This window comes from Notothenia coriiceps, unplaced genomic scaffold (genome assembly GCF_000735185.1).
Source record: "Notothenia coriiceps isolate Sejong01 unplaced genomic scaffold, NC01 NC01_scaffold00003466, whole genome shotgun sequence".
Lineage (NCBI taxonomy): Eukaryota > Metazoa > Chordata > Actinopteri > Perciformes > Nototheniidae > Notothenia > Notothenia coriiceps.
The window spans coordinates 1-17,657 of record NW_011336167.1 but is presented as its reverse complement, the minus strand read 5'-3'; the positions used below and the strand labels follow the sequence as shown (position 1 = coordinate 17,657).

The 17,657-nt window shown below is 40.9% G+C and overlaps 1 protein-coding gene across 1 annotated transcript; it reads left to right on the top strand.

Moving 5' to 3' along the window:
- Window positions 1–8,023: 8,023 nt before the first annotated feature.
- Window positions 8,024–15,864, top strand: hlfa (HLF transcription factor, PAR bZIP family member a). Its single transcript, XM_010766617.1, has 3 exons — window positions 8,024–8,350; window positions 9,536–9,889; window positions 15,599–15,864. Exons 1-3 carry the CDS (start codon window positions 8,236–8,238, stop codon window positions 15,847–15,849), a joined length of 720 nt encoding a protein of 239 aa, XP_010764919.1. The 5' UTR covers window positions 8,024–8,235; the 3' UTR covers window positions 15,850–15,864.
- The last annotated feature ends 1,793 nt before the right edge of the window (window positions 15,865–17,657 follow it).

The following is a 17,657-nucleotide window of genomic DNA, read 5'->3' as shown; positions in this document are numbered from 1 at the left end:
TACCAAAGGTAGCAACTTCGTCAATACCCAACTACTTTCATTTATTGGTTGATTTGTAATTTTTGACACATTTTCTCCTAATATCTTTAAAGAGCTCACACTAAACATTACACATCTATCTGGGGTTTTCCTTCAACTTACGTCATGTTATACAGACGACACACGCTTACGAGCGTCTAGTCACACACACTGGTCGCTAAATCCCTGCTGTTCCCTCCCTACATCGAGACATGCACTATTTCACACAAAAAAAAACACACACATTCCTCACTTCTATTGACTAGCGCTCATCAAACACAGCGCACACGGTGATTAAGAGGTACAAGGCACACTCTCTAAGCAAACACGTCGACCAAACCACACCAGACATCCCAGCCTAACAATCAGAGCAGACTGGTATCTGAGTATCAGACAGAGGGATAGAAGAAGAGGTGTGCACGCAAGCGACAGTAGAAACCATTTACAGCAGGAACGTTTGCGTTTACCAGCACGAATTCATTTTCCACACAACATCCTTCCCGCTCACACACATCTTCGGCTCATTTAACGTCTCCGTTCGCACACACCACACACCACAGACCCACACTACACACGACGAAACGCTGTAGTCACATATGCGGCACTGCTAAGTGGCCGTAGTAATCAAAATACGCCAAAAGCAGCGAAGAAGACCCTGAGCACAACACGTAGGTTGTCCATTGGTTCCCTTCTATTATCACTGTTTATATCTTCACACGGTGGATTTAGCACATGTAGTTCATGCTATGTTTCTCCATGCATCACACTTGTTGCTGATGGTTGTGGTAGAGGAGCTGTAGATTTTGCACTACAATTCTGTAGCGCAATGGGCAGTAGCTACTACACAAGTAGGCTACTAAGGGCTTACCACAGCGGAGCGCGAGCGACCTACACATTATTTGCTGTCATTCGTTCGCTCAGGATGATCGTACTAGGGCAGTAAACAGGTCGAGCCGTTTGGCCCTCAAGAGCGTTCCTGGTTTGCAGATCTATCCACCTTGGGACCGTTATCCTTTGAGGGGTCCTTTCCGCGGTTCCGTTACGGCCACCGTGTGAAACGAACGGGCTATACGCGAGAGAAAAGCTTCGGTACAACCCGTTTCGTTCTCGTGTAAACACCGCCTTGAGAAACATAAGTGCTTTGTTGAACATTAAAGCATGGAGACATGTCACCAAAATATACAAATATGAACTGAAATTGAGCATATGACCTAAGAGGAACCTTTATTCAAAACTGTATGTATGTCCTTTTCAGTTTTTCCTATGTTTTATTTTGTTTTATCTTTTGCTAGGGCTTTAGAAAGAACTGAACAAATCCGCATGGGTACATAAAAGCAGTGCTGATGTAAGCCATGAGCACTCCTATAATGGAGAAATGGTCAAGAAAAAATCTTAGGAAACAAAGGAGAACTCTCTTTACAGCGCTATTATTACCAGCAAAAGTGCATGTCCTCCGCTGGTTAGTTTAAGAGCATGGGAAAAATAAAGCAATTTACAATAATGGAGCTGAAAGGCATGGGGACAGACGTGGACTGGCAACTGAAATATTTAATTCAGAATCAGACTTATTGTGGACTACATTTTGTCCTCCAACAGAACTGCCTCATCTTTTACACTCTGACATATAATGTTCTTGATGCAATCGTATGGGTATTCTATAGTAAAAAAAGACACGTTAAAGTTTGCGTGATGAATTTAAAGTAGATCTGATAGAAGTGAGTTGGTGAGACAAATTTCTTAACCCAGCAGAGATGTATTTCCTCTTTGGGCAAAATGGAAGTACTTTTATCATAGCCTTTGTCGTAAGTCGTTATCCATTAACGTGTTACGCTAGCTGGCATCAGCCATGGTGGATCATAGTTTTTATTAATATAATTATAGGTTCTTAAGCCGATTGTTTCCTGTAAATGAACGCGATTTCCGGACCCGGAAACCGGGTCTGTGGGGCCTAAGAAGATATTGCCTGATTGGCATTTTTAAACACAACATTCAAAACACTACCTGAAAACGTGATAATGTCAATCCATGTATGTCAACAGATTCACATAAACGTATTAGCGTTAGTTGAAAGTCATTGATGTTAGTCAACTTTGTAACACCCATTGGTGTTCTAGTCACCGCCATAAAGAAAAGGAAATTAGTCAACCATCCGGATATAAACCCACAACCACAAACACCCACCACACGACACAAACAGCATCACACACACACACACACACACAACACACACACACACACACACACACACACACAACACACAACACTCACACACACACACACACACACACACACACACACACACACACACACACACACACACACACACTAGGGTTCACAACTACCAATATTACTAGTCGACACATTTTTCAAATAGTAGTCGACTAGTCGTTACGTCATAATAAAGACACACAAAGAGAGGTGTACTAACTGATTTTTATATTGGAACTCATACAGTAACATTAAACACTGCATTTAATTTGTGTTACATGGCTGAGTAAATAACAAACAGTAACTGGACACTGGACTCACCAAAATCGACAGCAAAAAACTACTTTTTTACATAAATGCCACGTAACTCCAGTGTGCAACACTTTATTCGCTGTCCTCCACGATAACGTCCACCTTTCCATATTTTTGGTTTGGTTTGAACACCAACGCATCGACATGTGAGGGAAGGAGGCTTGACCGCTTTCGGGTGACAGTGTTGCCTGCCAGGGAAAAAACCCTCTCACTCGGGGTGCTTGTGGCTGGAATAGCCAGGTAGCTCCTCGAAAGCGGGGGAAGCGGTGCACGTTTTCTGCCCACCACTCCAGTGGATTATCCATTGTGGGGATATGCGGTGTCCGCTGGCAGTAATCCCGTAGCTCATCATCCGCATCACTGTTGACCCGTGTTTTCTTGCTGTTCGTTTGCCTCTGTTCAGTGCTGACGCCGGTCCGTTGCTCACTGGTGCTAGCATTACTGCTAGTGCTAGCTGTCGGCAGCGGGTGTTTCATCTTCAGATGGTTGCGCATAGCAGATGCATTTGTATTGTACTTCAGTACAGCTGTACACAGCTGACACTTCACTGTGGAGTTGGTTACATCTTCGTTGAAGTACTGCCATACATAAGAATGTCGGACGTGTTTTGTAGCATTTTGCAGCACCTCGTTTACCTCCATTTTTTTCACGACTAGTTGACTAGGGCCTACAGCGCCGACTAGTGGTAAAGGTAGTCGACTAGTCGATTAGTTGGTGAAACCCCTACAGTGCGTGCTTAGTGTGTCCGGGGAGGGAGATTCATGTGATTGGTTGTTGGTCGAGTTTCAGACACGCCCACTGGCAACCTTCAACGCACGCCGCCGTGTGGACGCTGCGTCAGGGAATGAGACTGTGTTGACCAAACACATATTAGTCATACAGAGATGGCAATATAAAACAATGTTGAACGAGCACATTTTCAGTGTATTGTGCACCATAAAATCTTGTTTAACTTTTTTTATTTTTATGCATTTAGGCCAAAGTTAGCAATATAATTGATTCTTAAAAGAGATAGCCATACAAACTCTGGTAATATTCCCTAAATCTCTTGTACTGTTGATGCGGAAGCATTTCTTTTGCAATGATCACAAAACATGTTCATGTATTTTCAGAAAAACTCCTGCAGAACACAAAATATAAAAGTAAAGCTTTAAAGAAGTAATCCTCTCCTAACCTTACCTAAACATTCTTATTCATGGGATATAAACAAATGTCATTCTTCATGCAAGGACATTCTCTTTTAAAAGTGCTAATTTATTTTACTTTGAAAGGACTTCGAAAAAAAAATATTGTTTATCTTTACAGGAAACCTTATAACAAAACAAAAATATGACTGTGCGTCCCTGACACTGAGGAGAAGCTAGCCTCAGTTTAGCTAATCCCCATTGCTTCCACACACAAGTCTTTGTAGTGCACTGTCACAGCCTTAAATCACATTTTCAAAGTTTATTTGTATGTGCCCATGACTAACTCTTATTCAGTGATTCGAGGGCATGCTGCTCCATTCAGCTGACCGCTTGCATACAACACACGTTTTGTTCGGCTTGTACGTCACTAATGTCTTCTACACAAGTTTCTCACAGTTAAAAATCCATTCCTGCACACACCGCATGACATAACTTGCTCAATCTATCAGCTCCCTACATGCAGGTGACTGCCCATGTGACCCATCTAAACCCTGACCTTTGAAATTTGGCCTGCAGCTATCAATCACTTATCTGAAAAGCCTTTCAGTTGTTGATGGATGCACAACCATCACCGCTTTGCCTTTATCGAACATGCATGACAGCTCTGTGTGTATACCATGAATCTTCCTCAAACACCATACGGTTGGTTACATCACTTTCACTTTTTCTTTGCCATATATTAAGAAATTATCTCTTAATAAGACACCTTTTTTATACTATTTGGAGTATCTGTGTTGTTTAGGAGCAGCTGACGTAATATGGATTTCTATACTCATAAAGAGTAAAAAAAACGCTTAAAACCAAACAAATAAGCATTATTTTTGCACTGGTGCAAGGCCTTAGAGGTTCTTCTACCTGTTAATAAGTGCAACACGGTTCATATTTGGAGCTGCAGGCAATTTTGTCCTTAATAACCCCAAGCCCCCAATGCCACGTTTTGCTTAAAATTCCTGTTCCTTAGTCATAACTCGAAAAAAAGGAAGGAGTTATTGCCTGTGACTTATCACACTGTCCAGTGATAGTTGTCTGTACATTCATGGGTACATTAAAAACACTTCAATTCAATGTTGCCAATTTGCTACAATGTTAACAAATAATAAAAACTCATTTGAATCTACTGCAACACTTTTCTGTTCCAAATAATTGGTTCTCAACCTGGGGGTTGAGACCCCCAAGAGGGTCGCACATCATTTCTGGTGGTCGCCAGATGAAAATGTAATTCCTTAATTTAAAATAAAGAAAGAATCTATACCTGGGAGTGGCTATTATATTACATTGCCTGTAGCAGTGACAAAATTTGCATAAAACATATATCATTGTGTTTGTGGGAGACAAAGTGTGCATGCACATGAGTTTCTGACTGCCCAAAAGCATCATGGAAGCTGTTGTTCTAAAACTCAAGAGCATGATTTGAAACCAACCCACTCTCTTCAGTCTGCGTACAACTGACACGACTTCACACATTGGAAATGCATGCAATAGATACGCAGAAGTCCGATTTTGCGTGCATATGATACGCTAACCATTCCCATTGAGATATGATGCCGAGTTTTGCGTGCACATGATACGCCACGTTTTGTCCGTCGGGTCTTGGTAGACCGGAAGCTGTGTGGTTCATAAAAACATGTTCTTACTCAATACCAAGCCACGATTATTGTTTTTATTTTAAATCGTATAATGTCGGACATTTTTTGTCGTCTGTGAGGAAAAGAAATAGGGCTCAGAGCTTCATAATAAGGAAATCTGCATTTTTTTAAATCTTTTTTTCCTTCTAATTTTGTATTCTTTTCTAAATAACACATTGTTATTTACTCAACAATAACACACAATTATCCTTGTTCTTATTTATTAGTTTAATTCTTAATCTCTGGCTTTTTAGCATGCCGTAAATAAAGTCACCGGAAACAGACGTAGACGTTAAACTGATTACCCAAGATCCTCAGCTTGAAGCTTGGGATGTTTTAGCCGCAATGCATGTTGGGATATGGTGTTAATGCGATATGATATCCGAAAAAAAAATCTGAGTTTAGGATGGCCGAAGACACTACACTACCCATAATCCCCAGCTATCGTTTGGGACTACAGTCCCGTTGACAAACCCTGTGATTAATTATTTTTATAGTTGTTAGATGCAGATGTCATCTTGATGTTTCATTTAGAGAGTTGCTGTGGGAAGGATCAGTCCTCAACACATTTTTGTATAATACCAAGTCACCAACTGACCTGGAGAAGACATTTCCATCCAGTAGTGCTTTGACCTTAAACTTCCTGTGATGCAGACTTGCTTTGATGTCATACAAAATATGATCTCTAGTTTGCTATGCCGTGCCATTTTTACAGGAATGAGGACAGTTTCAGATAAAGGCATTTGTCTCAGTCTGTTAAGCACAATCAGATCCTTTCATAGGGCTTTTGTCGTATTTTTCTTCGTGTAATTACTTTTCTCTTCAGCTTGTCATTCTTCCTATCTCTGGATTGTTTGTGTAAAACAATAAGACATTAAAAACAAAAAGTGGGCAGAGGAAAACTCATGCTTCCTAACGTAGTATAGTTGCTGAGTCATATAGCCTAGTTCCAATGGACATGCCGGATAGAGTTGCAGTCTGAAAACATCCATTGGCTCAAAGTAGGTCAAGTTTAGATTCACGTCATTCTTTGCTGGTGCTACCGTAGATTGTTTGTTCACCTAAATGTAGCACCCCTGAGAAGCTTATTGTGTCATGAGTGTGACAAAAACATCTTGACATGTGTGATATCTCGGTTAAGTTGGACAGCTTGTGCTCATTAAGGAACATCTGAGAAGAGAAACTGTACCAGTCAGGAATCTAAATCTGTGTCACTGGCTCAAATGAAGTGGCTTTATTCATAAACATTTGGATACAAATATTAATTTTATAACATGTTTTGCATCCAAAGGAATTGTAAATGATACAAGTATTTAAAAAATGTGCAATTACACCTATCAAAATCTAATAAATAACTGATTGTGTTGTTTATGTGCTTTTTCCAGTTTTGCTCCTGTCATTTCCAGTTAATGTCAAGACCAGTTTTGAGCCTTGAAAATGCTTAAAAGCTGGATAAATAACCTTTTAATATATGTACATGTAAATTGGAATAACACACATTTTTCGTTGTTTGTTGGATGAGAAATGAGAAAATGCTAGAGAAAATCCCCCATATATAGTTAGGAAAACAGATTTTGGTGGGGTTAAAAGAAATCCAGACGACGTAAAACTTAAGAGTGACAGTCTGGTAATGGTAATGGACCTGTCACTCATGATTATAAATGCTTGGCATACCTGCTCTAAATGCCTTACATTGCTGCATTTGCAAACAATTACATGAGAGCAATTGAAACTTGAAAGACAGCATTTTACAGCAGGCAGTATATGATTGATGTGAAGGGAATGCGACCATAAACTGTCAGTTTGATAATCGAAATATGCCATCAATCCACAAAATTAGGGAAACTATGGCCCTGATTTGATTTATAATATTTACACAAGTATTCTGAAGTAAACAACTAATGTCATAAGTGTTACATTTGTCCATGGTGCAGTAGCCTGCACCATGTACCTGGCCCCAGGACAAAAAACAAATGTGGGACCCTTGTGACAATCATCTACTCCCCCATCCAAAGGTTTGGTGTCTTGATTTTAATTTGTATCTATTTTTTAACAGCATTATGTTTTTATTTTAGGCAATGAAAGAACATTTTCCAAAAAGGTGCATCTGTATTATAATGTGATAAATGATAAATGCAGAGTATTAAAACAAGGAGCACTAAGTAACAACATTATAATTGCATTAAGTGGTGCATTATACTGCAAGTAGAACAAAGGACAACATTATGATTAATATAATACAAATTCATTCTAGTATCCATTTTTTCTCTTTTTATTTTATTTTGATTGCTCACAAACCATTTTTAGTGGAGGGGTCAAGAAGCAACAAGCTTATACAACAGACAATCCGTCAAAAAATAATAATGAAATATATGGGGAAAAAACTAAATAGGAAAATAAACTTACTATTTTTAACGATAAAGAAATGTTAAAAGACAACAAAAATATAAATATTATTAAAAAAATTAGCAACAAAGTCGAAGAAATATATATATATATATTTTTAAATTTATTTGGTTTGCCTCAGACATTAAATATCCCACTGTCTGTGAAGGGAGCATCAGTAAGCGCTGCCGCCCTCTGGTTCTTTGACGTCAGCAGCGTCGCTCCGCTCCGCACGTGGATGAAGTGTAGAGGCTCCGTCAGAGCCCGCCCTCCTCCTCCAGCTATTTGCCAGCCAGCTCCGTCTACAGGCAGCCAGCCGCTCACCGTCCTGCTGCTGCGCGGAGTCCCGTGTTTTCGCTCTGAGCCCCGGCGTCGTTTACACCGCGTCTGCGAGGATCTCCGAGGGACCGGCAAGCTAGTTGGGTCGTGTCTCTTATTTAGGGGGGGACATTCGGCTTTGACTTTGCGAGATTTTGTTCTCCAATTGCCCTTCAAGACATATGGAGAAAATGGCCAGACCTCTTCCTATAAACGCAACTTTCCTGCCGCCGACTCACGGCGTGCTGAAATCCCTGCTGGAAAACCCGCTAAAGCTGCCTTTCCATCACGATGAAGGTATGTTTTTGTTTTTAAAGTAGCTAACTTGCATCTACACTAACTCGCCTTTCGTCTCCCCTTCTGTCATGTTTATCCGCTGGTTGTTTTTATTCTGTAGACACCCATGGGTTCTGACGGTTTTGACAGATACAGCGCAGTTAAGACACAGATCAACTTAAATCATGCAGAGTGATATCTCATAATATTAACACGATCTTTGTCGAAAAATAAAGTTATCGTATTGGTTTTCCAGGCAGCAGAGATAAGTAAAATAGAATGATGATTGTTTTGGCTGTTTTTTCGTTGACTGACAGATTGACACGAACTTCAGCTCAAGTTAACAAGCTAGTTTGTCTTTTGCTTACGATCTAAATTAAATTATTATGAACTAATTTGATCGTGTTGTGACTGACAGCGCTGTTTTTAGCTCGCAGGTGCGTTCATAACCTTTAAACCTTCTATGGGATTTATATTAGTGATATCGCAGTCTGTCCACAGAGGGCGTCTTTTCTTTTATGCAGCTTTTGTGTATGTTTTCATAACAAACTGATTGTGTTTTTAAATGTGTTTTCTGTAACTAGCCTACATTGTCATTTTTAATCTTTAAGGGAACACATTTCCCCAATTAATCATGCACATGGATTTGGTTTATTTGGATAGATTTCAATTCAATAGTTTAGACCAGTGTCAGAAATGTTGGGTAGCATAGAGCAAACAAATAATAATAATAATGCTTGAGATTGAGAAAAATGTATATATTTACTTACCAGTTAAGGCTACTATCCATATCCTTTATCAAGCAAACATTTTATTTTAATTTCAATCTCTTAAACACACAGTGATGTTGTTCACACTACACAGCTGTTATTACATAACAACACATAACTAATCCTGCAGTCTCCTAACCAATGATGCAGTCTTTTTAGTCAAGTCTATAATTGTTTTCATCTATGCTACACACATCAACTCAGCATGGCTACATTTGGCAATGTAATTTAATCACGACACAATCTTTAACTGCAGTTTTTTCATATCTATAAACCAATTATATTATACATATACAAAGGCTATTAAGAACAACTTAAAAGCCTTAATAATAATGAAGTTGATTTCCCTGAAGCATACTCTCTATTTATACCCATGTGCTGACCCGTGATCCTCCTGTGCTGTGACAATGAAATGACTTAGTGCAAATATTCACAGGATTTGGGAAGGACCAGGAGAAAGAGAAGAAGCTGGACGATGAGAGCAGCACAGCCAACCACCCGCAGTCGGCCTTCCTCGGCCCGACCCTGTGGGATAAGACGCTGCCGTACGATGGGGACAACTTCCAGCTGGAGTACATGGACCTGGAGGAGTTCCTGTCGGAGAACGGCATCCCCGCCAACACAGCCCAGGGCGAGCAGGCCCTGCAGGCAGCACGGAGCGCTCGGGCATCTCCGCCTGCACCCCCCCCCACACCTTCACCCAGCGTGGTGGACCTCAGCAGCCGCGCCACCACCTCGGTTCACACCACCATGGCTCCTCAGACCTGCCTCCACAGCCCCGGCTCAGCAGGTAGGAACCACGGCACCGAAACTGAGGCCTGTCACAATAATTACTTTGGTTCCCGGTACGGAAGACGATTAAGGCCAACTTTTTTTGTTTTGTTCTGAGATTAGAGCATGAGTTCTGAGATTTAAGTCAGAATTCTGAGAACTTGATAAAGCAAACACTGATCGGCAGATACACAAAAATTGCACGTGTCCATATAATCCTCTTCCGTATACCAGAAATAATTACAATGAATCATATTATTGTCATTTGAAGACTATTTAAGGACAATAATAGTATAATATTGCAAATACATTTACAAAAAGCCATGAATTTTGAATTCTAAAACAGATTTACAAAAAATGAATGTATCAACATATCCCAAATAAAAATATGAAATGAAAACAATCACTTTGAATAAAACGGCTTTAATAAAACAATTATGAAGTCTAATATTAGTAGGGAAACCCTGCTGTTAAATGTTGATAATGATAACATGTTGGTGACATATAAGCAAACAAACAGGCATGTAAACACAACAGGAATTATCAAGGTCAGCTGAACGTTATCCAGGTGGTTTCCACATATTGTGCCATAAGTTAATATTGTATAAATGATCGAGGTCAAGCTCACAAAATTGCACCTTAGTTAATAGGGTTACTTATCGAAGTCCATATAATGTACTATAAATCAATTCGTAATCATTGTGGCCTACTTTAATTTTCACACCCTTGTTCACACCTCCACTGCCTCAGGGGATGCTGTAAAAGGCTTGTGATGCTGTTTGTTCACCTGCCACACACACCTTCCAGACACACCTGCCACACACACCTTCCAGACACACCTGCCACACACACCTTCCAGACACACCTGCCACACACACTTATCCTCTACCATTAGACAAACTGCCTGCGCTGAGAAATAAGGAGAACAATTGTCATTTAAAATGTTCCTCCCCACATAATCTCTCTTCAACACAAGCAATCGGTTGAGGTTTTTTTCTTCTTCTTCTTGGCAAACCAGCCAAAGGTGCATACTTCACCAACTGGACTGGAGTTTGGAACCAAACCGGAGTGAGCACTTTCTGAGCTCAGAGTTTGCACAGTCACACATTTGGGGATATAGGCGAACTCAGGGGATGATGAGTCATAAGGACCTCAGCCCCCCCTCAATAACACACGAATGCAAAAAGTATAATTTGGCCTTAGCCTCTCAAGTCTAAGATGAGTGATAAATGAAGGCGACCTGTACGGTACACTCTATCTGTGTGCATTCTGGATGTGTGTGTTCAGTTTGCATCTTCACATTCACATTTACCTCCCACATGAACATGTCTGGGGTCTCCTGCGGAGCACTGGGCCATGTGACAGACACATGCAGGCTTGTCACAGAAGCTTGTCACGGCACAAACCTTCCTTCCTCTCGCTCTCCCCTCGCCTTTAACACTCTCCACTTCCCATCCGGTCCTCCTCTCCCTCCCTCCCTCTCTCGGGCTCGGCTCCGACTCTGGCCCGGACTCAGAGCCAAGGCACAGGCTCAGGCTGTTCCCTGCAGAGATCACATGGAGCCTGCTGTGCTTTGGTCACGTGTGCCCGAATACTGTTCCAGCTCGCCAAGCCTCGTCTCGTTTAACCAGCCCCCCCCACAACAAACCTCCATCCCTCTGTGCTTGCAAGCAGCGCAGCAGGCGGCTGATAACATTGTTATCACAGCCAACGCACAAGCGAGTGGGCGTTTCGCTGTTTTTCTCAGTCTGAGCAGCCTGCAGACTTTAAGGGTCTGTGCCGGGGCCAGGTTCAGGACGTGTGACCCCTGCACGCTGCTGGCATTCGGATGAAGGGGGGGGTCAGAGGGTGTGTTGTGGTGCATTCCTGCGTGTTAGTCAAGAAAAGTTGGCTCAGCGAAAGATATCTATCAACACATTTTAGGAACTAGATGTAGAGTACTTGTATTTATCATCGTGGAGGAATAATGTGTCAGAGTACAATCACTCAATACTGAGTACACATGTTTTTCTTTCTCAGTGTCAGAGCCAGTTTCCTCTGGCCTAGTTTCTTTCAAAGTAATGTCTTGTCATGCGGTGAAGGGACCTACATGTCCTGCCTAAGTGACCTTGAGGAATTATGATAATGATGATCAAGTGCATGTCATTATTTATGTTGTTAAATATTTTTTTTAAAAGGTCCAAAACCAAAGATGAGTCAGTCTGTCTATCAATACATATAATACTATCTGTTGAAGACATAAAAAGGACTCAAACACATTTTTTAAAGACTTCCTAATTCCTAAAACACTATATTTTTATCAAAAGTTACTCAAACTGGAGGAAACGGCATCTGTTTTGGACTATTTTCAGCTGTGGATTGAAACACAATCTATCTAGTGTGTATTTAAAGCTGCAGGACAGTGTATTTGAGTAATACACAGTGTCAGGAATGCAGGAGCTGTTTTTAATAGCTTTTTGGATCACAATCAGCTCTATGGAAGAATAGGTATCCGTGGACACACACAATAGGTGTTAGTAGAAAGAAAACAATCTTATTTCTGGTCTTTATTTTTTTCAGGATTAAAATATTGTAGAACATCACTGTGTGGTCACGTAAACCAGGTTGATCTTCCGAAAATGCTGAAACTAGTTTAAAGCCAATTAGGGGCTAAAGGGCAAAGCTCTCTCAGTGTGTGGCTGCTGTCGGTCCCACCCAGGTCAGAGTGCTGCATTCCAACCTGCAACACAGCTTATAGTACTATCACCACACAGCACCGTGATAACACTCTGATACCATCATGTAGCGTGACAGCAACCTGCAGCCGGCGTTGTGTGTAAACACATAAATACTGCCACGTCAAAATGAAACCTGTTCAGCAAGGTATGCATGAGTTCAGCTTTCACACGGCTCACAGCTACCTTTCCTGGCCTCATTTTAGATTTCCTGTGCAAGGAGGGGGACTATTTGATTGTGAATTATCGACTTCCTCTCCACTGGAATGTGTGGAAGGGCACTCCGGGTTAACGAGCGGGCATGTACTTTTAGCCCGTGTTTTAACTCCGCTAATAAGGCCATCAAAATGAGCGGTAAAGGTGATTAAGGCGACACTGCTGGCTATTTGCAGGCCGGACAGATTGACTCACAGCGGCTGGTTTTAGTGGGTAAGAAGCTTGCAGTCTGGGAGCTGTGGGTCTTACCTTTAAGGATGCGTTACCTCCACCAAGTCAGGTGATTGATGGCTGGTGGTCAGACCTTCTGAAGGCAGAAGGATCAATAGGTTCAAACCCTCTGAACCCGGAGCAGTTTCTTGAGTTGTTTTGGAAACAGCACGACCATAGCTAGAAATAAAGAGGACGCAAGAATGTCTTCTTGAACATTCTTCTTATAATCTTAAAATACATTAAATGCAAAGGGAAAAAACCCAGGTTTAATTTCTTTGATAATTTACAACAAGCAGGAAACATTTTTTCATATTTCCAAATGGCCACAAGTGTTTTTATCCCATTATGGGAAAAACATGGATAAGTTGATTTACAGAAAAAAATGTTTTAATGACAACAGTACATTTGGGATCTGGGAAACTGGATGCACATTTTTACATTTTTTCAAATACATTTCATCAATTTATAAAGAATAATTTTCAACAATTTCCAGAAACACATGTTCACAAACAAATAGTTTGATAAACGCACAACCTCTTTTAAAATCAATATATATTTTGGACATTTCAGATGTCATCTTAAACCTCCCAACCTTTAACTGTCATGGTTTAACATAACTTTAAATTATTTATCTGTCTTATAATTCTTATTTGATTATTCTTAATCTTATTGTTTTGATTGGGATGTCGTTGTTAAGGGTTACATGATATAATAATAAAGGTGAAATTAATGCATCAAATAGAAAATCTCCATCTTTACCCAGCATACCTTGTGTTAAATGAGCTGCAACATAAACACCTCCTCAAAGCAAATATCCGATTGTTATGTTTTCATCGAGGGATTTTTTCACATTTTCTCGGCATTACAGCTCAGTTTAACAAGCTGACAATGATCAGTTTCAACAGTCCTGCATAGTCTTTCACACGTTTGTTGTGGCATGTCTGTGACGGAACCAATCACTTCCTCTGATGTACAGCAAACACTTGCTGTTTGATTCTCATATATTCTCATCTGTGGGCCCCTCCTCAAATGTCCAAAGCATTCTGACCACGAACACACACTCTCACTGAAGGTCAGCCGCATTGACTGGCTGTCATGGCGAGCTCACACAGAAATGTAGGTCATGATGTACTGACTGCAGCAGCATAACAGCAGCTAATGAAAATGTCGCTGCTGCTGCAGTCATATCCCCGATGGTTGTCATGCTCATCGAGCTTCTACTATCGAGCGGGGGGAACGCAGGTTTGGTCCGTGCGACGAAAACAAATGAGCCCTAATGTAATGGATCACAGAGAAATTGATCTGGATCTGCGGCTCATCCAGTTCAGCTCCTTGGCCCAGCGCAAAAGGAACAATTAGAGAAGCTTGGCACATGAGGAAGACGGACGTGGAGGCATGCAGATCTCCTTCAGAAGATAACAGCTGCTCTGAGACCAGCTGAGCTGCTGATAGCTGCACCGTTTGAGATAAAACTATTAGACACATTATTTCCCCACCTGTGAATTTCAAAGCTGGTGTTAGAGCCCCACCTGCTGCCCAGATGGGGAATATACTCCTCTGGACAGGTTTTCTGTTGGGTTTTTTCTAGAAATGTACCAACAGTTGTCGAATGTTGAATTTTTACAAAACAAGGTTGTGCTAAGAAATGCATTTAAAGTTCCTCGTCTTCTATAAACATTTGTAATACTGTTTATCTTTCTTTTTTTTTTTAAGGAAACAGTATTTTCTGAATAATTTGTTTTATAAAAACTGGAAAAAAGAGAATGAGCTTTTCCAGATGGCCACATGTGTTACCATTATTAGGAAAACAATTGGGTAGGTTGATAGACTGCAAATTAATATGAATAGCTTATTTAACATCTTTGGGCTTTTGAAAACATGCACAATTTCCCCAAATGTTTCAGATGCATTTGAATAAATCTTTCATATTATCAAGAAAATAAAAATTGGCAATTTGCAGATGTTGATTTGAAAAGTGTCATGGTTTGGTAAATACAGAACCTCCTCCTCACATTTTCTTTAGGACATTTCAATTTGAAAAAGCAAAACATATTTTTCTTCAATTCCTCGTTAACTTCAAATGTCAGAAAAGGCTATTTTCGAGCCTCTCAAATATGAAAATACTATGCCTTTATTTGTTTTAAATTATATTAAAGTGGGTTTTGGATAGAAAAATTGCACTTTAAAACATTACTTTGCACTTTTAGAGTAGTTCCTCACATTTGATAGACTAAAATCAAGCAATTAGTCTTCAGTTGCAGCCTAAAATCATAGTTAAAAAACAAGGAAAGGTAGCAGTGAGCCCCCCGTGTGAGCCCCCCCTGTCAGCCCCCCTGTCAGCCCCCCTGTCAGCCCCCCTGCTCCTTATGAGTTCTCCTTACACAGCTGCTCCTCCCGCCAGCCTTAAGGGCTTCACTTAGAAGAGCTGCTGGTGAGGACGTTGCATAACCAATCACCCCAAAATGATGTGGCACTTTGCCCTTTAAATGTTACAATTACACTCAGAATGAGAGGTGCTTGGCGTTTTCCTCCACAAAATGGGATGAATCTGTGCACTATGCTAATGTATGGTATTTGTCTCTCAGCCCGGGACACCTCCAGCCCCATCGACCCAGAGTCCATCCAGGTGCCCATCTCCTACGAGCCGGACCCCCAGGACCTGGCTCTGTCCAGCGTGCCCGGACAGGAGATGTTCGACCCCAGGAAACGCAAATTCTCCGCTGAGGAGCTGAAGCCGCAGCCCATGATCAAAAAAGCCCGCAAGGTGTTCATCCCAGAAGACCTGAAGGTGAGCTGCTGCTCTGTCGGGGGGGGGGGAAGACAAGCTGCAAACTAAATGATAAAAGGCTCAGCAACATGATGGCTTGAAAAAGGCTTTCTATGAAAAACTTGATTGTAGTAAACTGCTGTCATATACCTACAATATTCTTTAATTTCTTAAATTACTTTTTATTGTAAACTATCAGAATATTATCTTGGAATTTAAGTTTCTTGATCTCCATGAGAAATGATTAAATAAATTCAAATATTGGTGACATTTATTTTTAAATATTTGCATTAACACAAGTAAGAATTTGCATTAAAATTATCAAATCAAAAACGTATATTTATATGAACGTCAGAAGTTATTGTAAAATGTCAAATAAAAATATGTTAAAGTAAAATACAAACAAAATCAAATCAAAACCTAATAAATGTGCAGTTTATTTAGAACATTTAACAGTGATCCTTATGAATATAAATATGGTGCTTGATATTCAATATGTAAGGTACCAGTATCAAGTTTGTGTGTGTTTTTATTGAAAGAATACTTTATTTGATACTTCATATTAAATCCAGCCAAATATGCCAACGTTTAGACAAAAAATTGAAATATCTCTGATTTAAATCAATAAGTATGTGATCACAACATAATCAATAATCTAACCTTAAAGCAGGAGTTTGGTTTTTAATATGACAGAGAGAGATTTAATGTGCTGATGTTTCTTAAGTGATTGAAAAGGTACTGCAGCTTTGGTAAAAAAACATTGTTAATTTAATACATGTTGCACTATATTTAGCAGCCATTGTTGCTTTCTTCAGGTTCAGATGACTCACGCAGCCTTAGACAAAAAGTAAAAACTCCACTCTGACGTACGGCAGCCCAGAAACAACATCATTACCTTTGTATTTATTAAGACATTAAGCTCCAAGGTTTTCAGCAGTCTGTGCATTAAAGTTTTAACTGTGAGACAGTAAAGGTATTTGCTGGTGGGAATAACTCAAACTGACAGCGTTGGGTCAGCAGAGCTTCCTGAGTTGACCTTGTGACCCTGCCAGGAGCAACAGGCCTTCATCATGGGACTAATCACTCCTCAAGACCAAGCACCAGACTCTGGGGCTGAGGGGAACAGAGAAAGGACATGACAATCAGCGGTTTTCAAATTGTGAGGCGCGCCTCCCTTGGGGGGCGCCAGAGAGCTTCAGGGGAGGCGCAGCATGAGAAAAGAAATAAAACGAGAAACAGTGAAATCTAGCTGGTTAATTTCAGCTAACTTTATGCGAGCGGCAACATGCAGTGTGCGAAAAATCACACATCCGATCGTCTGGGACGTGCTATTTATCATATCGGACAAATTACATCTTTCCATTGACGTGTTGGACGGACAAGTGACGTTTTTCGCCCATAAATGTTAGTTTCGGTTCTGCTTGTCGATTCCTAAGGAAATGCATCTTGCCGCTTCCTGTACTGTTAGAGGGGGCGGGCGGGACGTGTAGCACAGTGGCAGGGTTGGGAAGCAAAACTCGGTTCCGAGTAAGAACAAATAACAATTTGTGCCGGGAATAATAAGACTTGTGGGGGCAGGAGGCGGAGGCCGAGCCCCGCGGACCGCAGCTCTCTCTCTATGCTCCGTATCAGCTGATCGCTGCATGGTGCAGCTCAGCGTCTCTCTCTCTCTCTCTCTCTCTCTCTCTCTCTCTCTCTCTCTCTCTCTCTCTCTCTCTTTCTACGCACAGCGGCTCGGCTGCCCGTTTAACAGCCTCATCTTTGTCAAACTTTCTTATGTTCTTTCTCTAACACGTAATGAAGGTTATTAAGCGTTTTAGCTCCTGTGTTGTTAATATTGACCGCCGTTTCCTTTGTGAAGTAAAGCAGCCTCCCTG

What these genes read in the sequence shown, in the direction of transcription:
- hlfa (XM_010766617.1), top strand. Translation starts at nt 8,236, where the DNA reads ATGGAGAAAATGGCCAGACCTCTTCCTATAAACGCAACTTTCCTGCCG. An exon ending in GCCTTTCCATCACGATGAAG is followed by an intron (nt 8,351 to 9,535) that starts GTATGTTTTTGT and finishes AAATATTCACAG; the next exon opens with GATTTGGGAAGGACCAGGAG. An exon ending in CCACAGCCCCGGCTCAGCAG is followed by an intron (nt 9,890 to 15,598) that starts GTAGGAACCACG and finishes TTTGTCTCTCAG; the next exon opens with CCCGGGACACCTCCAGCCCC.